Here is a 24,687-nt window from a genome sequence, read left to right as displayed (position 1 = left end):
CTGAACTTCTGTGGAGGCAACGATATGCTGAAATGCTTCACAAATACCCCCCCAAAAGCAAGCACACTGGATTTACTGTTCTTGATATTTCTAAGATAGGAATTAAGCAGACCGTATTAATTTAAACAAACCTCATTCCAGATCCGTACAAACACATACAGAAGGGCAGAAACACAAGGCAAAAATCAAACCCAAGAAGAACCTTTTCAGATCCTCTCTTACAATCGCTAGCCTGTCTTTCCCTTCAGCTTGACCAGAGTCTCACCTTCAACTGTGCAACTACACAGAATGCAAAGGGACATCACCTTTGGACTTCATTTCCTCATTCAGATGCTACTAGAAAACCCCAACCCTGAAAGCTTCCTGATGAGGTCCTTGCTTTGCCAGGGAGCAGCACATCCCAGGTGAGCAGCAGCCTTCAGCTGCTCCTGGTGTCCGTGCGTCTCCCACCTCCAGCGGGTTGTGATGCTGGTGGGAGGCTCTGCATCACCAGCCTTGGGGGAAGGAGTCCTCCATCTGTCTGTTGTGTGCAAGAAGCCACGCACGGTTCTGGCACACAGTGAAAGCCCTCTGAGATGATGAAGGTTGGGCTCTTCCAGGCACCCTGCCCTCCTTTCCACTGCCAGCACTAGGATGAACAAAGGTGCTGGGTACCTGTGGGGTGCAGAAAGCTGCCCAGAATAGCCAGGACAAAACCAGTGCCAACCACCCCTCAGCCAAACACGGTTTGCAGTCACCACTGACCAGGCTGAGGCTGACGCTGCAATCTGAGCAGGGCAAGGTTTATTCCCAACCCCAGATGCCAGCACAAAACGCATCCTTCAGAGGCACACGTGGCTTTGAAGACAAGTGGTGTTCCAGGGGAAGGAGGGCACTTGCCTGCGAGCAGGGCTGCTCCCCATCACACAAAGGTGGGTTTCAGGTCCTCTTTGAAGTTCACCACAGGCTGGGGCCCGCTCTGGTGCTGTGTCCAGTGGCCTGTGCAGCTGCTGGGCTCTGTGTCCGTGTCCGTGCTGCTGCTGCCCAAGGAGCCGCGCGGGCTCTGGAAGCAGACCTCGCAGCAGGGCCGGTGGCAGCCGTGGAACAGCTCCTCAGAGCTGCTGCTGCTGGAGTCCGAGTCCGGGTAATAGTACAGGGAGCGCAGGGAGGGCTCAGCGGGTCCCCTTAGGGTGCCCTGCCGCCGCCGCTGCTCCCGCAGGATGCACAACGAAGATCCCTGGGATTCCGGCCCTCCTGACCATCCCTCTGGCTGGAGGCAGGGCTCCCCAGAGGTGGCTGGAGGAGACGGTGCTGGTGGGTGTAGGAGCCCTCTGCCAGCCATCTCCCCTTCCCTCCCCAGGGAGATACGTGCTGACTCCCCACAGCCCCAAATGCTCGCCTCCTTCCCCCCACATGTGGCACAAGGGGACACGTGTCCATGGCAGCGGGCAGAGACAGGGGACAGTGGGATCCTCCGCCGCCGTCTCGCCAGGTAGGGGCTGAAGGGTGTATGGCTGCCCAGGTAGCCCTCCTGGGCCCTCCACATTCCTTCCTGCTCTCCTGGGGGGCCCTGGCCGCCATGCGGGAGACCCCCAGGTAATGCTGGGCTGTAGGTTTTGCCATCCAGGCTCAGGTCTTGCAGGATTTCCCGCAGCTTCTCACTGCTCACATAGCTGACTTTGGGGGACGACTCCCAGACCACCCCAGCCGAGATGTCCTGGTCCGATAGCTGCTCTGAAGGCTGCCCCTGTCCTATGGGTGGCCTGCACTGCTGGACATCTTCCAGGCCACATTCTACTTCATCCCTGTTGTCAGAAATCACCACCCGAGAGCAAACAGGCTCGTGGCTCCCATGGCTTGTGTGCTTCTGGAGGTCCTGGGCATTGCTGCAAAGAGGCGGTGTACCCTGCAAGCAGGGAGGCTGCCACCCGTCCTGCTCCACATCCGGGGGGCAGCAGTCACCCCGCACCTCCCCACACTGCCCTGTGCTCCGGGTGCAAGGAGCTGGCGGCATCGCTCGGGGGTCGCAGCCGCTCTCCGCAGACATCAGCCTCATCAGCTTCTCCTTGGCGCTGCTCACTTGCTCCTGCAGGCTCTCGATCACGGCGTTTTTCTGCGTCAAACACACACCCCCGTCAAGCATCAAGCACGGGGCAGGCAGAGGGCACAGAGCAGAAAGCCATCACTCCGCTCTACCAGAGCCCATTAGCAGTGTGTGACCTCATCCTCCCATGGAGCCCCCCAAACCCCCCCAGATGTGGGTGCAGGAAGCCTGTGGGTGCACTGGGACCGGCAGCTCTATGAGCCGAGCTACCCCTGGCCGTGCAGTGCAAACAGAGCAGGAGGCTGGAGGCTGGAGGCAGAGCACCTCCCCTCTAAATGAACCACTTCTGACTGCGCTGTGGGAATCGGGCTCTCCTGCTCTTCTCCCCATGGGGTGGTTGCTTTTTTAAGTTGAAACCCTCCTGATCATGCTCACATTTTGGTGCTTTGGGGTGCAGAGCGCTGTGACAAAACAAAGCAGCTCCTCCCCTCGGGAGGGAAGAAGCCAGAGGGGGATTGGGATTGCCCTTTAAAGCCTTCAACCCACAAAAGGGAAGGGGAGAACCCGGCGAGGCTGAGAGAGGCCGACAGAGCCCGGTACCTCGGTGAGCAGCCGCCTCATGGAGTTTTTCTCCCCTATGAGCTGATAGAGCTGCTCCTCGCTGTACACCGAGCGGCAGCTCCTGCTGGGGCTGGTGAAGTACTTTGCCATGTGGCTCATGGTTTGGCTTTCTTCTTCAAAGGCTTTCCACTGCCTGAGCTGGGGAGAAGAGGAGGGCGTTATCCGTGCGGCACTGCACAGCCCCTGCCGGCGCGGCGGGAGGCAGGCGCAGCTCCAGCGCCGAGGAGACAAAGGGATGGAGAGGGGAAGACAAAGGCAGGGTGTGAGTGATGGAGGAGCGGACACGGGCAGCGACAGACACGGCAGTGACACTGGGAGCCTCCCACCCATCCAAGCCCTACCCTGTCCCTGGTTCCGGCTCTTAACGCACAGAGGGTCAGTGCCTGCGCTGCATCCTCTGAGCACACTGTTAAAAGCCCCCTCCCTGACTCTGTGGCAAACAAAGACTGTGTCACACACATCTCCTCATCCCCGAATCACCCGTGACAAGCTGAAAACCAGCCATGCTCAGTATCTGCTTTCTCATCCAGTGTCTGCCGTGTGCAGCCCAGCTCCAGCTGCTTATTGATCTCTGATGAGCAATAGAAGAGCAAGCTCGTTAGGAAAAATAAGCTGATGAATTAAACGATCCAAGTTAAATAAAATGCTCAAGGCCCCCAGGCTACAGCAGGAAAATGGCGCAGGCAGGGTGCAAGCACAGCTCCTAGCTCTTCTGCCCTCACACTTGACAGAGCATCACCAGCAGGCATGGTGTTTGTCAGGGGAGGTTTGGATCCTGCTCCCAAGGGCTGCTCATCCAGTCGGTTGGGACCCTGCAGTTACACTGCACCAGCTGAGATAGAAGGGACATCATCTAGTCCAACCACCCTGCTCAAGCAAGGCCAGCTGGAGCAGGTTGCCCAGGACCATGTCCAGCTGGGTCTTGAATACCTCCAAGGATGGAGACCCCACAATCTCTCTGGGCAACCTCCTCCAGTGCTTTGCAGCTTCCACAGAACAAAACTAAACCAAAATAAACCCAAACCAAAAAGGTTTTCTGATGTTTAAATAGAATTTCCTGTGTTTCAGTTTGTGCCCTTCGTTCCCTGTCCCATCAGCGCACACCACGGAGAACAGCCTGACTCCCGCTTCCCTGCTCCACCCCCATCGGTATTTATACACATCCCTGAGATCCCCCAAACCCTCTCTTATGCAGATGTGCTCTTTCTTCAGATTTACCTCTTCCTCCCTTTCTCACCTCATTTCCTTGAGCCCAAACATCCCTCCAAGCATTAAACTGAGTAAACAACTGTTTCCTCTCCCTGTAACAATGGAAGCATTTTTCCCACTAATGTTGGGGCCAGACACCAGGCTGCTCCTGGAGGACACAGGAAGCAGGAGAGCCTCACCTCACCACAAAAGGCTTCCTTCAAACACCTCTGTGTCCTCCTCCTCCCTTGTGCCAAACCCCAGCTTCCTTCTCCGAGAGCAGAGAGGACAGCCTTTCCTGGGGACCACCAGCCACAAAGACTCTGAGCCTGGTGAGGCCATCTGGATGGCCAGAGCCTGGTGCTATCCCTGCCCTTGGTGGGACTGAATGCATGGGGTATGAGGAGAAGACAGCTGTGTGAAGGACAGATCCCACTACCCACATAGAGGAGGAGGAGGGCAGCAGCTGCTTCGCCTCCACGTGTGCCCTCTGTGTGGCTGCTACCCATGGCACGCTCATGCAGGATGGGTTTCTGAGCATCCCCTCTGCAATGCACTGCACTTCTTGGAGACTCAAGGGACTTGCAGGGGGAAGCAGAGCCATGAGGGGCTTGGAGGATGAGGTGTGCAGGTGAGCCCAGACATGTGGGGAAAGAAGCAGAAAAATAAGCAGCTTGGGCCACACGGCTGCAGTTCCCAATGTCCAAACCTGTGCCTGTTTCCAGGCAGGCGGTGGGACAGACGTGACAGCATACCTGTGGGACAAAGATGAAGCAGTTGATCGTGGTTGTACACACGAAGATGCCTCCAGAGGTGAAACCAAACAGCAAGTTGTGCCAAGCACGGAAGAAGCGGTGAACTAAGCAGACAGTGCTGGCAGCCAGGAAAACGAGGTTGACCCCAACGATGAGCGTCAAGGACTGGTTGACTGGCGGGGAGCTGACGTTGTCGGTCAGACCGGCCAAGTAGGTCCCGTACAGCAGGAGGATGCTCTGGAAGCAGAAAAGAGAGGTTTCCAGAGTGTGGAAAATTACAGCCTGATGGTGCCAACCCCCACGTCCTGCTGAGCCCGGTGAGCTCAGATACACTCAGCGCCATCCTAATTAACGCTCTTTGATCTATAATGCAGCCCTTCAGTGCGGGGTGGTGACGCTGCAGCAAACGCCCCGCGTGCTGCTGTGGGTCAGAAGTGGGGCTGGGGGGGAAGGCAGGAGTGAAGGTGCTGGCAGGCCCTGGGGGTCCCGACTAAGGGGCACAAGGAGCTGAGGGTCAGGTCTGAAGGTGATGCCACAGAGCAGGGCATGGGTGGGAGAGGCAAGATGTGAAAACCTCTCCTTGGGCGGCCTGGAGCAGGAGCAGCAAAGACAGACAAGAGACAGAGATCCCTGCAGGGATGCAGCAGTGCCATCAAGGAGCAATGACATACCTCTGAGGGAGCAGGAAGGAGATTCAGAAGGACGTTCAGGAGGAAAAAGCAAGGCAGAAGAAGCGGAGGTTTAGACTGGAGGGAAGAGGATGTACTCGGTTCCTCTTTAAATAGAAATCCAGGAAACTCCCAGGTGCAATCCTTCTCCCTTCCCTTGGCTGTTTCCTGCCTGACCCTAACAGCAGTGACAGGGGCTAGTGAAGTGCGCTGTACACAGAAGCCCTCTCTCCCTTGGAGCAGGGCAGTTGTTTCAGAGCAGGCTTCCTTGTCACGGTGCCCCACATGTGCATCTTTCCAGCGAGCCTGGGATTAAACTACCCGGCAGGATGAATTCCTCCTTTCCCAGGGCACACTGTCAGGAAATGCTGAGTATTTTTGCCCACCTCTGTAGCTCAAGGCATGGTTTGCCTTAGGAATCATAGAATCACAGACTGGTTTGGGTTGGAAAGGACCTTAAGATCATCCAGTTCCAACCCCCTGCCGTGGACAGAGATGCCTCACATTAGATCGTGTCACCCAAGGCTCTGTCCAACCTGGACATCTAACAAAATCCCTGCTCCTGCAAGGACCCAGGACATATGGAACAGGACTCCTACATCACTCCTGTGCTACCCAGTAAGTTCAACAGTTGGCCTTTTACTAGAAGATGTTGAATTGCTATTTGGGCATCGAGCAGTGCTTTGTGACCTACGGTGCAAATGTACTGTAGATCCTTCTGGACCCCTCCATGCTGTGGCTGCTTGATGACCACAATGGCCACTGCCAGGAACAGAGTCTGGAGGGACACTTACAGGCAAAATGTGTTCATGTCCATGGTCTATGGTGAGACTCCCAACTTGAGAGCACCATGAATTCCTGAGGGGGGTTGTAGTAGCAAGATGTGCCTCCCTGGAAACTAGGCTGATGCCCATCCCTGCTTCATGGGATCCGCACTGGATCCTAACCATGTTCACCATGGCACACCTCCAAGTACATGGCCAAAGGCAAGCCAGCTCTTAATCCCTGAGCAAGAAAAGATCCAGCACCAAAGTCGCATTAAAATGCATATAATCTATCTGGGACACAGACAACAGCACTGCTGTCTGTTGAAGCAGGGTTTTCAGTGAGCACAGCGCTAAGTTGTTTGTTTGTTTGTTTTAATCTTGAGCAGAAGAACTGTGCTCCTAATTCCAGGCATGTCCTTGGCCAATCCTTTCTGTTCATTGTGCTGGGCCAGGAAAACCAGGGTAATAAACTGAGTGGTTTCACAAAGGGCTGAGCACATTAGTGCTGTGGAAGCTAAGAAGTGCTATGTACGCGCAGAGATGGAGCCTGCTCTCATGTGAGTGTAAATCCAGATTAACTCCAGAGAAACCACTAAAGAAACAGCTCCAGTAGGATCAGGTCCAACACAATGCTAAGGAAGAGTACCTGGGACTGGCAATGGGGATGTTTGATTTCAAGTTTGTAGGAGCTGTAGGTGAAAGCATTACCTGTCCAAACCCTAACACAAACTGCAGACAAAATGAGAGGTGAAGACACAGCACCAAAGGCCAGGGAATGCCTGCAGTCCCTAGCACCCAAGGACTTCAAAGGGCAGGCTAGACTAATGTATTTAAAATGAAGTGTAGTGGGGAAAAGGACTTGGCCATTTCGCAAAGTCTCTTTCTGTTCTTTTTCCTACAGTTTTGGGTAGATGGTCAGTGGGCTACAGGGATGCTGGAGAGGGAGTCTTCATCAGGGACTGCAGCGACAGAACAAGGAGTGATGGGTTCAAACTGAAACAGGGGAAGTTCAGGGTAGATATAGGAAGAAGTTCTTTACTGTGAGGGTGGTGAAGCACTGGCACAGATTGCCCAGAGAAGCAGTAAATGTCCCATCTCTGGCAGTGTTCAAGGCCAGGTTGGACAGGGCCTTGGGTGACATGGTCTAGGGTGAGGCATCTCTCCAACAGCAGGGGGTTGGGACTGGATGATCTTAAGTTCCTTTCCAACCCAAACCATTCTGTGATTCTATTTTACACTGAGTCAGAAAGGAACTGCCTGTACTGCAGGCAGAGATGGAGCTATTCCCAAAGAAAGGCTGTGATCTCACAAGCTTCGTCAACATCAGCTTTCTGAAATGCGTCCAGCCTCTGCCAACCTAGGGACACATGAGACCACAGATAATTACAGCTGTAATTATACCTACATAGTTACATCAGTGCACATAACTCTCCTGGAATAAGAATGGCCATGAGCAGAGCTACCTCAGTGAAAGTGTACCGCAGTGGTATAATTTAGCTGATACACATCCTGTATGGGTAGGCACCAAGGCTTGTCATCAGCACCTCCTTGAGTTGGAGTCAGAGGACTCAGGGGCTGAGCCACAGAGTGCATCTCTGCAGTGCACAAACACCTGAGGCCTTATGGAAAAAGCTTGCTTTAGAAAAGAGTAAGACACAAGTTTGAAGAAGGGAGATGGATGAGGCAAGGAGAAGTTGCAGGGAGAGAACTGGACCATCAGTATGGGCACAGTGTATGTGAAAGAGATGGGGAAGCAGGGCAAAAGTAGCTAACAGCTTTTACAAGGGAATGCAAGATAACATCCATGTGGGAAGGACTGGAGATGAGAGTGCTTCCAGGATGAACAGGAATGTGCAGTAGGCATGTAGCTTAGGCAGGCAGCGAAACTAAGAACACTGCTGAACAGTTTAGGCTGTGAGGCTGGAAGAGGACAGCCACAATGGGAGAATCAATAAAGAGGTTACGTACCTTAAACCCTAAAATGAGAACGAGCCAAAGGTCGGAATAAAGAGATGCGCAGGACTGCACCCGGCTCACTGAGCAGGTCATGCCTTTCTCTGTCGCCTAGGAGGCAAGGGGAAGGCAGGAGTGAAGGCTGCTGCCCTGGCCTGGGAGCCAGCACAGAGCCTTGGCCACATAGGTGTACACATCGAGCAGGTCTGCTCTGTAAATCCCTAAAGGAATGGCCAAAGCTGGTGCTGCCAGGGGGATTAAAGCAAGGAACATGTGGGCCCTCTGCTGCCAAAAGGGCTGGTTGAACTTTTCTCTAAAGCATGTGCAGAAGCCATGGACCTCTCCTGTGTCACCCAGGTGACCTGCACAGGCCTGGAAATTTTGCAGCAGACCCTCACGTCTGCAATAGACTGGACACAAACCCAACCCAGAGCACCCAAAAGCCTTGCTGGCTTCTTCTTTCTATGTTTTTAAACAGCACCTCCAAACACCCAACCATCCACTTAGTGCAGAGAGAGCAGACAGGACCCAGGGCAACCTTCCCCTGTCCCTGCTCATCCTCTTACCCGGAGCGAGACGCTGAGGCTTCGGAAGCATTGGACTGGATCAGAGAATACCCACGTCAAGAGCAGCACAGCATCCGCCAGCACCAACGCTGCCACCATCGCCAGCAGCTGGAGGTCTTTGATAATCTGCAAACAATGCAAGAAGCAAACGCTACGGTGAGGGGCAAATGGGCACCAATGACCTCCATCCCCTTGGGTCTCCATCTGGGTGTTTCTTCCAAGGGATACATCCAGCCTAATGCTTCTCCCAGAGTGGAGTCCAGTGGCTCACCTACATCTGAGTCAGCCACAAGATCTTTGTCTCAAGCACTCAAACTCCTGGAGACCTAACCAGGCTAACCAGCATCCCTCCGATGCTGGAGCTAGCTGGTAAATGCTATGACAGAAAACAGCTCTCCAAAACAAGAGCATCATTCTTCACGCTCGTATCACAAGCGGAGACCAAAACACTGGGGAAAAAAAGCTGGCAGGGTTATAACTTTGCAAGCATCACAGGTCCTGGTGCCTCAGGAATGGGAGTGCTTGCTGGTACCCACTTCTCATCTCACCTTTCATCTGAGACTTAATTTTTTCACTGTTGGAAAGCAGCCACCAAAAGCTGTACAGGCACTGTTACACATGAATCCATACCTAGCTGGCTCCCGTTTCCCTCCCAGCTGCTGTATCCCCTTCCTCCAGTGCTGCAGAGGAGCACCCAGCTCTCCCTTCCTTCCTTCAAGAGAAGACCACACACCCCTGAGGATACCTGCTTTATTTTCCTCCCACAGAACCCATCACCCCGGACCTGGGCACAAACAGCGGTGCATAGCGTAATGAAGGCACGTGGCCAATGTAAAATGAGAACAAGATCTCTCTTGGTGATGGGGCTGGGATGTTCCACCAGGGAACAGGCAGCCTGGCAGAGCACTTGCTTGCCTGCTCACGTCTCTCTGTGCAGGAACAGAGGCACAGTGCCCAGCCCGGTGTGAAAGCAGCGCTGTGACAGTGGCACCCATCCTCACCATGGGATGCTGGTCCCTGCTACCCCACACCAGCCTGGGGTTCCCGCTGTCCCCTCGCCCCTCCCGGGTGCTGTGTACTCACCACCCGCTTGTCCGGCACCCGCTGGGTGAACACCCGGTAGAGCCGCCAGCTCTTGCCCAGGACAGGGCCGAACACCAGCGAGGTCCCCACGCAGAGCAGGCAGAGCCGAACCTGCCGGGGCAGAGCGAGGGACTGAGGGGGCAGCTCACAGGGACACCCGCACCCTCCCTCCCTGGGGTGCAATAAACGTGGGTGCACATGTGCCTTGCAGAGGGTCGCATCACATCACCCCACTGACCATAGGGTGAAATGGGTGAAAAGGCACACATTGCTCCTCTGCTCTGCTGTCCTAAGACCCCACCTGTGTCCAGCTTTGGAGTCCTCAGTACCAGAAAGACATGGACCTGCTGGAGAGAGTCCAGAGGAGGGGTACAAACATGATCAGAGGGAGGGAGCACCTCTGCTATGAGGAAAGGCTGAGAGCTAGGGTTGTTCAGCTGGAGAAGACTCTGGGGACACCTTATTGCATCCTTTTAGTTCTTAAAAGGGGTCTATGAGAAAGATGGGGAGAGGCTTCTTAGAAGGGCCTGTTGCGACAGGATGAGGGATGATGGTTTTAAACTGAAAGAGGGGAGATTCAGGCTGGATGTGAGGAAAGAATTCTTTACAATGATGGCGATAAAACACTGGCACAGGCTGCCCAGAGAGGTGGTGGATGCCCCATCCCTGCAGACATTCAAGGTCAGGCTGGGTGCAATTCTGGGCAACCTGATCTAGTTGATGATGTCCCTGCTCATTGCAGGGGGTAGCACTAGAGGAGCTTTGGAGGTCCCTTCCAACCCAAACTATTCTGTGATTCCATTCCTCTGCAGGCTGCCTCCTGCTCCCCACCGTGAGAGGCAGGCAGGAAGAGGCAGGCATCTGGTGAGCAGCAGGGGCACGGAGGGTCCCAGCACCCATAAATGGCACCTCCATTGATTTTCCTCAATGTGGCTGAGCAGGACAGCAGGGGCTGCTCTCTGTCAGTGTGGCAGGGTGGCTGACCCATGCCAGCGCATGGGGGCTCATCACACAGGGCAGTGCATTGATCAGGATCTGCTGTGTAGCCAAGAATCACACCTGCAACTGGGGCCTGCATGAACAGCAAAGGCCATTCAGATGGGAAGTGTCCAGTTGTGTTTTGTGTATGTGGAAAGCCAAACGTGCCCAGCAGCAAGGTGGTGACAGGCTGCAGCCAAGACAGAGCATGTGCGAACATGTATGTACATGCACACGCGTGCATGTATGAAGGCACCCATTCCACCAAACCTCTCACTCACCTGAATAAGCTTTTCCACCGAGTCTCCGGACGGCAGGCTCTGCTCCTGAATCCCAAAGAGGTAAGCACTGGTGTAAGTCAAGCCACTGCCCAGCAGGGTCACAATGTTCAGATTGGGGCTGGACATCTTCACGATCCTCCAGGAAACAAAGCAGGGAAGGTGGTGATGGTTACTGAGTGTCATGACCTGGCAGCACAGGGGGAAGGTCCCCTTACAAGGATGATGATGGCCATAAGGGATGCTTACACATTGTCTCCTCCCAAGCCCTGCTCTTCACACCTCCCTCCTCCAGAAGCTCAGCCATTGCTCCATGGGCATACCCTATGCTCCCCTTTAAGGAGGGCTTCATTCTCCTTAAAGCATTCATTTTGCCTTACCCCACTACTATAGGACAGCAAGATCCCTTCTCCCCAAAGCACACAGATACCAGGCTTGCCCCATGGCACCTCTACCCCTTGCATGGTTCTGTGGCACAGAAAAGCACCCCTGAGACAGCTTAAGCCAGTGTCTTTATGGACAAAATAAAGCGGCCACACATCCCCACAGACAGCACAGAGCCAGGGGAAGCATGTCCCATGTGCACACAGCACAGCACCCAGCTCTGCCCCCCGATTCATGGCCAACATCTTCCTCCACTGTCCTCTGCTGTAAAGGAGCAGAAGTGGAAAAACCTCATCAAAGCAGCCAGGGTGTCTGTCCCCAACAGTAAGCTTTGGGTACAGCAGCTACAAATGCCTCCAGGAACAGGTTCTTCCCACTGCTCCTTCCTTGGAGGAGACACCTCCACCCTCAGCACAGCCTCAACATCAGGAAGCTGCCAGCAACGTTCAGGTTACAGCTTCCCCTCTGTAATTTCACCCCATCACTCATAATCCTGTAACTGTACTCAGGGAGGGGAGAATCAACACACCAATCTCTCTCAACCTGTTACCCTTCTCCAGCAAAGTGAAAGCTGGAGCTCCTGCCATCCCTTCTGCTCCTAAGTCATTTCATTTCTTTACCCTTGTGCTCCTTCCTGGCTTGCAGCCTCACAGACACAGAGCCTGGGACTCAACCTGGCTCTCTCCCTCCCCTGCCTTCCTTGCTGTGACTCAGCCCCTGGGAAAGATACTCCTCAGTTCACCCTCTCAGCTGCACGCTGAATAAGGCCTCCTTTGCCCTCCGAGGTTCAGTACACAGACCAGTGTTTATTTGCTACAGTGCAAATAAAGAACACGCATTCATTACAGCTTGCTCTGGGAATAACTTCAGGGGCCTAAATCATTTGGTAATCAGTTAAGATGGTCACCAAACCCATCCCCACTCTGCTTCAGTAAATCAAGTGCTTGAGGCCAGGATGCAGGTCATAAGGCCCAATAGAAATCCCTAGGAGCAGGACCCTCCTGAATGCATGGTGGCCAGAAGGAACATTAAGGTCCTTAACCAGAGCACTGAAACAGCAGCAGCCCAGCCTGCGTACAGGTGCACATCTCTGTGCCAAACAACAGCACAGGGAGCACAAAGGCTTTTCAAGCTCAAGCTTGGAAGAGGGATGTATCTTGTGGGGAAGAAGTAGTTGAGAGACCAAGGGACCAATGAAGCTGGGGAGAATGTGGCAAGAAGGCAGGAGAGACATTCGGGATTGCTGAGGAAGGCTAAGTGCTGGCTGCAGCAGGTTTACAGAGCCTTCTGCTTGATTTATGGTGCATTCAGGGGAGCAGGACTTTTTACATCCTTTACATCCTTGTACCCACTCAGCAGTACCAAGGAAAGGCTGCACTTCAACACCAGTTTCTCTTACCAATGGGGGTCGTGCTCCCCCCCAGTATGCACAACCACCAACCTGTGGCCCAACAGCAGAAGGACATGTGCACACTGTGGAGAGAGTAACAGCTTTGTTCATGGAGCTATGCTGCCCAAACTGATGCTCTCAGGACTGTGGAGTGGAGAAAGACACCGGGGTCTCTTTCTGCTCAGTCCTGTTGATGGTTTTGTTGAATGGCACCTTTGGGATGAGACCATGCACTGCTGCCTGTGCCAAACTGGAGGGCATCCATGCACTTTCTTGTCCACAGCTCCCTGCTTTTGGGAGGAACGGAGCAGTCCGAGCAGGACTGTCTCCACCAGTGATCAACACTGGGTGTAGTGGAGAAAGCTGCAGTATCCCTGGAATTGCCTTTGCTTGCCCCGTGCTGCTCCTTCAGTCTTGTACCCTCCTGGCCATCAGCTCAAAGCCCGGTCCTGAAGGAGCCCAACCCCACTGCTAGAGCTCAGGGGAGCTCTCATAGCAGGAAGGGGAAGCCCTTACCTGTTCTTCCTGAAGCGAATGGTGAAGACAAGAAAGAAGAGTGCCAGCAGGACTCCTCCAGTCAGGAACGTCCACACAACTCCCAGAAGAGCAGCAGAGAAGGATGGGGAGCTCTTCCCACTGCGGTCAGAAGATGTCTGCAGGAGGGAGAAGGAGGGAGGAGGAAGAGGACATTGCTGACACCACTGTACCAGACCAGGGCTAGTGAGCTGTGTGGATACTGGATGCAAGCTCTGCCACTTGCTGAGCACACAGGAGGAGAGGGCAGACCTGGAGCCCTCATCTTAAGGCCAACTAGCCAAATCCATAATGAAGCCATACAAGACTCGGAAACCTCAGGCACCTGGCTGTGGGAGACAGGAAAACAGGTGAAGTTCCCCACTTTTCACTGGAGGAAAACACCAGTTTGTAGAGCACTGTTTTGGGAACTGGGGAGCGCATCCTTGGCTCCCACCCTCATCCCTACACAGGGCAGGTACCCAGCCAGCTGGGCAACATGACTGGGAGTGGGATGGTGTTTGTCAGCTCTGTTAGGCAGTGACACACTGGGCTGGGCTCCACCTCTCCCTGCTGGTCCTTGGTAAACAGCAGCTGAAAACTGGGTTTTGAGGGACACTCCCAGCTCGGGCGTGATGGAGGCACCTTGCTCCTTGCGTGCAGGCGACCCTAGGGTTTTACATCTCCATTTAAAATAGTCCCTGCGATCTCCCTATTAACATAGGCTGGATAAAATGATCCCGTGTGAAACAAGAAACCCATTTCCGCTGTGGATCTAAAATACTCCAGCATTTTTAACAGGGTCTGCACATGTGGGTTGGCTCACACACAGCCAAGTATTACTTGTACTTAATTTCCCTTTAAGGGGAAGGAAGATGAGAGGGACTGAGCTATCACACACCTCCTCACTAACTTCTCTGGTCTTTTCTCAGGTATTCCAGTTCACCTGCATGCAATCTGTATGGCAGAAAGCTGTTTCCCTGACAGCTGCCACTGCCCCAGATTTTCAGTTCTCCCCTTAAGGTCTGAGCTGTTTCTGCTTCAGCCTTGCTAGAAATAAATCTGCAGGAAGTCGGTCATTTGAAGCCAATGCCTTGTCTCCCTCTTCCCCAGCTGAGCTCCTTTTCCTCTGGGTAAGCAAGAACATGGCACAGCCTGGAGAATTAAAGCCAACACATAACTCTTAAACCAAAAACGTGTCCCTGCCACGTGAGCACGGGTGGCTCTTGCCAGCCCACAGGCTGGAGCTGCTCTGGTCTCAGGGTAAGGCAAGTCCCTGGCTGGGAGACGCAGCCAGCCAAGAGCTGCTGCTGCTGCGTTATGCTGGGATACAGCCCTGCTTTGCAGCAGTGTGAAGGCATCCCTGGGGACTCATCTCTCTCCTGCAAACTACTCCCCACCTCCTCTCCCCATTCCCTGGGGGTCTTCTGGCTCTCTGGGAAATGAAGACCGCATCACAGTGGAGGTGGTCAGTCAGGTTGGTCTCCCTCCCCTTATACCAGGACCTGCCTAGAATCAGGACTAGGTACCAGCCCGGAGCTGATGGGGCTGCTCAGGGCTGGTACAAGGCCATAATGCCATCCTATTTCTATGTCCTGCCTGGTCAAGCCCATGAGCAGCACCTGGCTTTTGACACTAAGACGAGCAGGGCAGACTTGGCATCCCAGGGCTCCCACACTTCACTCCCAGCTGCATCCACCAGCAGCATCTTTCCAGTGCTGGCCGCTGCTGAAAGCATTACTGCACCCTTTTCCCAGGAACCACCCAAGCATCAGAAACACCTCTGTGGTTTCCACCTTTCCTTTCCAAACACATACATCCTGTCTCCCCTCAACCACTGTTTCCCTGGATGTTGATGCTGCTTGAAGTTGATGGAGCGCTTTGTTTGCTGCTGAGCTGAGTAAATCCTGACCCTAGCAGGGGGAATATTAATTGCAAGGCAGCTGCCTGAGCCAGAGGAGCCAGGCAGCTTATGGGCTTCTAATTAAAGGCCCATGGTCCTGCCGAACATGGTGGAGAACCAGGCGGGCCAAGCCTTGCTGGTCCATCCAGCAGCCTCATGCAGAGCCAACTGCAACTAAGTGCATCCCAGCGTCATTTCTACTGGCTTAGTGGTAGGGGGAGGTACCACTTATTACAGATGATGACTTTTAATTAAATCCGGCTCTATTCATATTTGAAAAGCACTTTGAAGTTCCAGGGGATGGGAAAGGTCAAGGGCAGAGGAAGCATCCCAGGCCACTCCTAAGCGGCTGTCGTGCTGGGCAACGCATGGGAGGGCTGCTTGACACAACTTGGCTGTTGTGGCTGCTTCCTCACCTTCTGGCTAACTGCTGGGTGTCATCTAGACAGGGCTTGTCTTGGAGGCCATCCCAGGAGGTGACAGCACGCTGCCTGTGGCTGGACAGCTGTGCCCCCTTCTCCAACCCTCCACCTAAACCCACTCCTTGCCGAGCCAACCTCTGCCAAGAGCGCTCCCCTACCTCCGTACGTACCACTGTGACAGTGCAGAGCTCCTGCAGCGCCCGCTGATGCTGCTCCTGGCTGCCAAAACTGGAGCTGCCATTGCAGAGCTGGGAGCAGTTGAATCCTGGCTCCATAGCACATCCTCAGCCGTCATCCAGCCGTACCTTCACCCCTGCCAGAAGGATGGGGGACAGCTTTCTCCAACAGGAGGAAGCCTTTGGTGTATACCACATCCCCCCCATCAGGAGGGTGAAAGGAAGGGGTCCAGCAGCCCGGAGCTGAGCTTACCCCAACTGATGCAGCGCACATCCAGAGCCAGGACAGGGAGCACCCACCTCCCGCCGTCCCTCGGGGTGTCCTCTGCAGTGAGCGGAGTCAGCACAGGGTGCACGTTCCCATGGAGCACGGTGGCATCCCAAGCCCTGCTGTACCACCCTGCAGAGCAATACACAGCAGAGTCACTGCAGCCCCTGGCCCCTGCACCCTAGCTGAGGACTCCACCCCAGGAGCTGTGCTGCTCCGAGCTGGATGTGGCACCTGGCACCCCAAGCCTGATACAGCTTGATCGCCTGATGCAACCCACCACCCCACACCAGTGTGATTTGAGGACATCTCTCCACAGGTCTCTCCTATGCCAGCAGCTGCTGCCATTTCCTGGCACGTTCACTTCTTCAGGCAAAGAACCAGCAAGTGAAGACAACAACAAACAGCAACAAGTGTTAATGGGACCTACACCCCGTCCCGGGTGAGCAGGGGAGGAAGGCACTTGAATTACACACGTACCACAGTGTTTTGGCTGACGTGGCCCAGGCAGCAGCCCCAGCCAGCTGAGGAGCGGGCTCTTTATTAAGGAGATTTAAAAGCCTGGCACCTCCGTGCTCCCCATCCCTCCCGGCGCTCTGGCTGCCAAGGTATTGTCCCCGCCTGCTCCCGCTCCCCTCGCAACCACCTTTGCCTCTGTTCCCTCTTTCATTTCTCTTTTTGGTGGGGATTTTAATAGGCTTCATTACCATTTTAGACATGAGGTCATACTTATCCTCAAGCATCCTTACTCAATTACCATTGTCACTGGTTTTAATTAGCTTCCAGTGCACGACCATAAGCAAGTCTCCCGTCGTTAGCAGCTGGGGAGGAAGCATAATAGCTCGTTCCCTATTTGCTCCTAACAACTGGTGGGAGGGAAAAGTATATCCATATCGTGCTCCTGCGGGCTGCATCCCGGCTGAGCATCCCCTGTGCTCACACCGTGCGCCTGCCCGCTGCTCCATCCTTCCCTCCTGCTACTCCCGACATTTTGATCCCCTCTCCTTACAAGTCCTTCCTTTGGAAAAGCTCCCGGCATTACAGGAACAAAGGAAGAGTGAATACAAATGAACCGTGGTCACCAGGACCTGGTCTGAAACTTGCTGATCTTCATGGCAGATACTCATCAGGATTCAAATGCCAGAAAAGCTACGGGTGCCGTTCCCAGCTGGTGTAAACTGATTCCGAGCTTTAAAGAAGTCACTTACAAGTCCCAGCTGAACAGGCCACACGTCCACAATGAGCAGAGCCACCTCTGCAGCAACAACTGCAACTCCTCTGCAGGCAGAAGCCCTGGTGTGCTGTGAGTCTGGATGCTGTCCTGCCTGCACCAGGACCACCCCCGATGAGATCAGCTCAACGCATCCTGCAAACACAATATCACACATTACCCACATGCATGATAGAGGCTTTTCTCAAGAGCACTCTCCATCAAGCCTCCCTCTCTCCTTATAGCTTGTAGCAAACCCTGGTGATGTTTTCCCCCTCCAAGCAGGGCCACCCTCTCGGGGTTCCCGTGCCCTTCATCGCATCAGGAGACATGGTGCTAACGGCTCCCACACAACATCGATAACCAGGCCAATTAGCACTCATTAGTATGCAACAAAGCAGGCACTAGTGTGGCTCTTGCCACAAGGCAACTGGTATTTCCAGCCAGCAGGAATGCTGCTCCATGGCCTGGAGAGCATCCAAGGGGGACAAGCGCTGGGGAGGGGGGTCACTGCCCTTCCGAGTGAGGTTCCAATGACTGGGGGGGACAGACACCAACACAGGTAAGAAAACAAATGCTTAAGACGTGGGGTCTCTTGAGGACAGAGACTTGTTGGGTTTTGGGGGTTTGTTTTGAAGGCAAAAACACCCAACAGTTCTGGTAAATCACTTCTGGAGCAGAATCACAGCATGGTTTGGGTTGGAAAGGACTTTAAAGCTCACCCAGTTCCAACCCCCCTGCCACAGGCAGGGACACCTTCCACTAGAGCAGGTTGCTCCAAGCCCCTGTGTCCAACCTGGCCTTGAACACTGCCAGGGATGGGGCAGCCACAGCTTCCCCGGGCACCCTGTACCAGGGCCTCACCATCCTCATTATAAAAGATGTTTTCCTTACATCCAACCCAAATCCATCCTCTTTCAGTTTAAAACTGTCATCTCTTACCATCTGCCACAGGAAAAAGCCTTTTTCTGTCTTTCTTATATGTCCGCTTTGTGTACTGAAAGGCTGCTCTAAGGTCTCCCCTTAAGGAGCCTTCTTTTCTCCAGGCTGACCCAGCCCAGCTCTCTCAGCCTGGCTCCAGAGCAGAGCTGCTCCAGCCCTCACAGCATCTCCATGGCCTCCTCTGGACTCACTTCAACAGCTCCACATCCTCTGGTGTTGGGGACCAGGACTGCAGGGGGGGGGTCTCATGAGAGCAGAGTAGAGGGGGAGAATCCCCTCCTTTCACCTGCTCCTCACGCTCCTTTTGATGCAGCCCAGCACATGGGTGGTTTTGGGGCTCAAGCACCCACTGAAACCGGATCACATCCAGTTTTTGTTCACCAGTATCCCCAAGACCTGCAGAAGGTGGCTCTCTATCCCTTCATCACCCATCAGAAGTTAGTTCTCCTTTTGTGTGTTTCTCACTCTGGAAACGTTAGGCTTCCATTTGGGTAATTTCAGAGGAAAACTCAGCTCTTAGAATGAGGAAAGGCTGAGGGCATTAACACCTCCTGTTAGCCTGCCCATCACAGAGGGAAAAGGGGAGCCAGAGAGCGATGCTGACTGTCAGTGGAGTTTACTGTTGTTTGATTTTCAAACAGCAGACATAGGGGAACACCGAGAGAGCAGTTTCTGACAGCCTGCACACACCAGGGAGCAGCCACACGTCCAGTGAAGCGAAAGCCTCACTCAGCTCTGCTTGCCTTGTTCTCCTCCCCTTGCCTCCCTTGGTCTTTGTGGTATTGCATCTGCTGGCTGGCTGGATCACAGTGGCTAGTATATGGCCATGGCCAAGCATCAGCGTGCACGTGGGCATGAACCAACAAGCCTGAAGCTGATAGGAAACAAGTGACTGGGCCATATGGAAAATAATAGCATCATCTTCTGAAGTAAAAAGGAAGTACTGACTGTTAAAACCAATATTCAGATAAAAGCAATTCGTGGACATCTTAATGGTTGGTCTTCAGGGCTGGAAAACCTGTTTCTTCAGCTCCTTCAAGACCCAAGATGACTTACCGCTGCTGAGCAACTGGTAATGCAAAATGCATAAATACCCCTCAAAAGAGGTGCAGTTGATGATGTCTAAATGCACATCTTGACTTTCTCAGTTTCTTCTTCCCTTCAAGAACTTCCTTTTGAAATAACAGAGGCAAAAAAACCCCAAACTTGAAGAGGCTGAAAAACTGATGCAGCGTGTATGGGCCCAGAGCAGGCAGAATGAACATTTCACCCAACCAGTTACTCTTGATGTAGCACTGAAAGAGAGATTTCTTCCCAAAGAACAAGGTGATATGGCAGCTTGGTGGGAAACTGAAGATGCCCCATCACAGACAACAGAACAACTGCATTCAGAAATGTGTCAGTCTTCATAAACCCTCCAATCCTGTCTGGTCATAGCAGCCCTGGCAGAGAAATGGAACATGTGAACCTCTGCAAGGGAAGAGCAGAGCACATCTGTTGAGAAGAAGACAATTGCGTGGCCAGCTGCAACCTGCAGCTTTGCTGCATGCCAGAGAGACAGAGAACAAGCAGGAGGGGAAGGAGGGATGTGCAGAGAGCAGAGCTGCTCCTGCCACCTCAGGAGGGGAGCAGGAGGACCCTGGCTCACCCATCTGTGCCGTTAGTACCACTGCTGATGGTAGATGGAGGTCTTCTGGTGGGCTGCTAGACAGGATGCCAGGCCACACACACTTACACCAACAATCCTCTGGATAACTGTTCAGCGAGATGAACAACACGAGAGGGGTTTTGCAATTCAGAAAATGCTGGCACTTCTGAGACAGGCTCCTGCTTTTCCCTCTGCTCTTCTTGTCCAACAAGATCCCTTCTTGTTTGACCTGAGAAACCTGCAATATTGCCAACCCCAAGGCGATCAAAAAAATCCCAAGCAACACCCCCCTCCGGAGCCAGTTAAAAATCACGAGTTAAAATGCACAGCATATCTGAAGCTTATTGTTCATTTACATCTAAAGCTTCAGCATCGACCTTGTCACTTTCCCCTGCAAACACGAAAGGAAAAGGAAAGAAAACCAAGAAATTGCACTTATGCGATCCTAAAACCTGGGTTACACGGTCCCAAAGCCTGGGAACACCGGGGAGCTGCTACGCTGTCACCCTGCTTCACAGGGACTGTGCCATGCTCTTGCTCACGGGATTGCCAGAGCCACCTCCAGGCCTCTCAGGTATCTTCATCCCCATCAGGCACAGTGACACAATGGGTCAAATCACAGGGCCCAAAGGGAGGCATCTTCCCACCAAGCAGCATCCCTGGCTATGCTCCCACTCAGGACCCATGCCCAGGGTATGGGTGATCACCACCAGGAGCTGCAGGACCTTGCTGCATGCAAAGGCAGGAGATGCAGGACAAGATGCTTTTGTCTCCTGATGGCACGGGCAGCTCATCAGGTGACTGGAACCTGGAATTTCGTGTTGACTGGAGCAAGCTACAGTTTTGGAGCCTCGTCTCCATTTCAGACAGCATCTCCCAGGGTCTTGAAGGCAACAGTTTCTGAACCAATTGCCCCAGAACCATGTGTCTGTCCCCTGTAGGTCCCTCAGCTCAGGAGGATGGCACCAAACTGGAACATTTAGCTCTGCCCCTAGTCTAACTTTGTACATGCAGATTAAATTCCCTCCTGGCTCCTTTCGATTCCTTGGGTTATGTTTTAAATTCAAAGAAACCTCCATGCAAAAAGCCATGACTGTTCTGAACTGCCATGCGGTCCTGCAAGGAGCTGACTCACACGTCTCCCACTGGGGAGCTGATAAGGCTTTTAACTCTCTAATCTTAATTACTGTACAATGATAGGTGTGCAAGGAATAGAGACAGAATAGACTGGAGATGCTCAAAGGAAGGAAAGCTGAGAGGCAATACCAGGAGACCAGGGGAGCAGATAAGAGGAACGTGACCAGAGCTGATGGGGAGATGAGCCAAATCCCTGGAGCTGCTGCTGAGCAACTCTGTGCCACCCAAAGACCCAAGCCCTCACACGTGCCTGGCTGTAGCAGGGGCTGAGCAGCGTGTGGATGAAATGAATGAAAACCTCCAGGTCTGTGCCCCTCCGAAGCAGCTGGGAGCCCAAGGGTTGGGACCTCACTGCCCATCATGCTGAGCTGATCCCCACTTGCACCAGGCAGCTTGGCATGGCCCCTTGGAAAGCTCCTTCCCAACAGCAGTCAGTGACACTGTTGGTACCCCAGGTGGAAGCCCACCTTCCTGTGATGAATGTGAGATGTCAGGATCCCTGCTGCCAGCCACAGACCCACGATGTGGGGCTACGGCAGGCACGGCTCCACCACCAGAAACAAGGCAAGGGACATGCTCCAAGCACAGCTCTGAAGAGATGCAGGGCTGCTCCCCAGCCCTTCCCATGCCCAAGCCTCTGTCCCCTGGATGGAGGTCACAGTGCAGGATGCCCCCGTAGCTGCGCTGTGTGGACGAGGCCAAGGGGAGATTTTCACCACTTTGGGCAAAATCTCGGGTTTTCGTTATTCCATAACAACTTCATTCATCATTCCATTTACCAGTGGGACACTACACCCATAGGTGCTGTTCTGCCTCCATGGGGCAACCTCACTGCTTGTGCCCAAGCCCTGTGCCAAGAGGTTTCCCATCCCAAGCCCTGGGCATGTGGTCGATGACCCAAAAGTGGGGAGGCAGGCGCTGCCTCTCCAGAAACACACAGCCACTTCCATGCTGGAAAACTGCTTGGCCACCATGCCCTGTGCCCACAGAAGCACAGCTCCTGCCCACCATGCTGCCGGGTGCACCCAAGGAGAAGATATGTGAAAACCCTCAAGCATCCGCTTCACAACTTGCCATCCCTGGTAGTTGCTGTAGGGCAAGCAGTGAGCCCCTGGCTGCGGAGCTGGTTAAACCTGGATCCCTCACAGGGATCACTCCTGCATCCCTGCCCAAGGGAGCTGGCATCTTGTTGCAGAACAAAGATGCCATAGGACGAGGATGCCACAGGACACCTTGCTGCAGCTGTGTGACTTCCCATCAGGACACTGATTCCAGGCACTGTCCTAGTGCAGCATCAACAGGTCTCTGTGCTCAGAGCCTGGGGTCCCTGCCCATCCACATTGCTTCCATTGCCTATATGATCCTCTCCTTCTTCCATCCATCCGCAGACAAGCCCTCCTTCAAAGAACTGCCTTTTCCCAGGCTGTTCCCATGAAATACTGCTACCTTTTGCTTTGTGCATCTACCCCAAGCCGCTGCTCAGAGACACAGTTCTGCCCCAGGCACTCCTGCTGGCAGCCCCAGCATCCCTCGCACCCATCAGCTCCCTCTGCCTTTGGAGTGTTTGCCTGATGACCTGCAACATGCTAAACAGCTTCACGGGACGGTGCTGCTTGCCGTTTTTCCCCTCTTAACCAACTGCTGCCACGAATGAGAGGTAAAAAAGCCCGACGATTTAGTGTTTTGATTTACAGGAGAGATCTGCCTTGTGGTTGAGGTGTGTATGGCTTAATTACACAGCAGCGGCTCACCCTCACTGAAGCTGCCGGCTGCCGAGCTATCAGATGCAGGGGAGGCAGAGGCCACAGAGGGAGTATTTTCATGCAGTTACATTTCAGGTGGAGCCTGTGCCCTCCTTCCAAAGCTGAGAGAAACCTTCGTGCAACCAGACACCATCCCCTCACAGCCTTCGCAGCACCAGCAAGCAGTGTTTTCATGGGCAGGATAGGATGGCTGGGCTGCAGAGCCCCACAGCCCTGAGCATGGGGACAGCTGCTGATCCGAGCAAGGCCTCTTCTCTGTTTGATTTGGTGGGATTTTGGGAATCAATCCCTGACAGAGGAGGCAGAACAGAGCCCTGCAGCCCCTGCTGATAGAGCAGCAGGGGGTATTTCCCCCTAGCAGACGGATTCGACTCAAGGCGCTGAGGACCAGAGATGCCCCCAGCTCATCTTGCTCCCCTCCCGGCCACCGCAGCGACTGCACCCAGTGGTCCCCTGCTCCTGCTTCTCCACTCTGTGCTGGGCAAAGCCCCATCAAGGGGCAGGGCCGCACCAAGCATTCCACAGGGTCTGCCCGGCAGGGCTCCCTGCAGACAGCAGCGAGGCTTGCTCAGGGGTGGAGAGGCGCAGCTCCGGAATAGGAGGCATGACTGAGCCTGGGTGGGAAGCACTTGTAAACTGTGCAAGCCCAGGGTTTGCAACAGGAGAGGCGCACGCAGTGCCCCGCGATGCGGCAGCTACATCAAGGATGCAATAAGAAGCGGCAGCTGCAACTCAACCCTGACAGCTCCCGGTTACCAGCGATCCGGTTTCCTTGGCCTCCTCCCTGCCCCTCTCAGGCTGCAGAGCACCTGTGGGGCAGCGGAAAATCCAGGGCTGGGTGAAGGCTCCATGAACCGCCCCCCACCCCGAGACATGGCCAAGCCCCTGGGTGCTGCGTGATGCTCAACTCCAGCAGCAGAGGAGCAGATGTGTCAGGTCCAGGAGTGCCTCCCAGGGCCCTGTCACCCCCGGCAAGCTGGGGCAGGAGTGTGGATCCAGCACTGACAGGGCACCCGGGCCCCTCTCCCCACAAACAGGCAGTTGCACTGCGGGGTCGGTTGCACCCGTTCTTCTCCCCAAACTAAACTCCGCAAGGCACGCAGCCTGCCCAGCGGCAGCTTCCTTAGGACAAACCAACCAGCGCTGCAACTCCTCATCTTTGCATCCTGCCAACTGCCCCTTTCCCACTGCGAAGTGCCGGCAGCCTCCCGCTCCTGCAGCCTGCCTGGACCTTTTAGGACGGTATTTCCCAGAGAAAACCCACCACCATTTCGAGCTCAGGCGTGCGCTCCAAGCACCTCCGAACCAGCGAACGGCAAACGGGGAGCGCTCCATCCCCAAAGCGCGCCCCCAACCCCGGCCTTCCAGCCACCGCTGACCCCACGGGGGGGCTCGGGGTGCTCCCTCCGCCCTCTGACAGCCCAGCCCCACGGCCTCGCTGCTGGATGGGGGGAGCGGGGCAGCCCCATCCGCCGCTGCCGGCCCCCCGCTCCCCAGCGGAGCCCCCGACCCACCTTTAGGGACGGCGCCCATGCGCGGGGTGCGGACCTGCGGGCGGCTGCCTCCGACCGGCCGCGGCTCCTTCACCGGCCCGGCGGGGCGGAGCGGAGCGGAGCGGGTCGGGACGGGGCGGAGCGGGGCGCGGCTCCCGGGGCTCCGTGCTCGCCACCGCCCCGCAGCGCCCCGGATCGGATCGGGTCGGGTCGGCCCGGCCGCAATCCTCCTGCCAGGGCGGGCATCGGCCCCAGCGCCTCTAACGGGGTGGGCGCTGCTCGCCCCTAACCCGGAACACAGCAGTGCGGGGAGAGCCCGGGTGCCGGCTCCGTGCACCCGTTCCCCAAAACACCGCCTGTCTCAGAGCCGGGGACAGCGGGACCCCAGCGGCGCAGCCCAGCAGCCCTCCGGCCCCGTCTGACCTGATACCGGTGCCACAGCCCGTTATCCCCATGGGCTGTCCCGCTGTGCCCATCTCCTGTCGCTGGCCCCGCTGGTAATAAGCCACCTGGCTCCGGCGCTGCCTGCAGCTGAGGCAGCACAAAAACCCCAACATC

At 54.8% G+C, this 24,687-nt stretch overlaps 1 protein-coding gene across 3 annotated transcripts; it reads right to left on the bottom strand.

Annotated features, from left to right (window-relative positions):
* Positions 1 to 563: 563 nt before the first annotated feature.
* GPR156 (G protein-coupled receptor 156) lies at positions 564 to 24,210 on the bottom strand. 3 transcript variants are annotated; one of them, XM_061365421.1, is made up of 11 exons: positions 24,151 to 24,210; positions 15,663 to 15,831; positions 13,171 to 13,307; positions 10,884 to 11,019; positions 9,625 to 9,735; positions 8,542 to 8,667; positions 7,998 to 8,086; positions 5,259 to 5,433; positions 4,588 to 4,824; positions 2,624 to 2,782; positions 564 to 2,092 (listed from the first exon to the last, which is right to left on the bottom strand). In XM_061365421.1, exons 2-11 carry the CDS (start codon positions 15,765 to 15,767, stop codon positions 902 to 904), a joined length of 2,466 nt encoding a protein of 821 aa, XP_061221405.1. In that variant the 5' UTR covers positions 15,768 to 15,831; positions 24,151 to 24,210; the 3' UTR covers positions 564 to 901. The 3 variants fall into 3 exon arrangements, with proteins under 3 accessions (XP_061221405.1, XP_061221406.1, XP_061221407.1); XM_061365422.1 differs by having other exon boundaries at positions 15,663 to 15,805; XM_061365423.1 differs by lacking the exon at positions 5,259 to 5,433 and having other exon boundaries at positions 7,991 to 8,086.
* Positions 24,211 to 24,687: the final 477 nt, after the last annotated feature.

This window comes from Neopsephotus bourkii, unplaced genomic scaffold, assembly GCF_033783945.1.
Source record: "Neopsephotus bourkii isolate Nb327-2 ecotype Australia unplaced genomic scaffold, CSIRO-AGI_Nbou_v1 NB_1287, whole genome shotgun sequence".
NCBI lineage: Eukaryota > Metazoa > Chordata > Aves > Psittaciformes > Psittacidae > Neopsephotus > Neopsephotus bourkii.
Note: the sequence above shows the minus strand (reverse complement) of the source record. Positions and strands in the feature narration are given on the sequence as shown.

Coding starts and splice junctions, on each gene's coding strand:
- GPR156 (XM_061365421.1), bottom strand. CDS start 15,767: ATGGAGCCAGGATTCAACTGCTCCCAGCTCTGCAATGGCAGCTCCAGT. Junction 11,020..13,170: donor ATTCGCTTCAGGAAGAACAG/GTAAGGGCTTCC, acceptor TGTTTCCTGGAG/GATCGTGAAGATGTCCAGCC. Junction 5,434..7,997: donor TGGCTCGTTCTCATTTTAGG/GTTTAAGGTACG, acceptor CACTGCTGTTAG/GGTCAGGCAGGAAACAGCCA.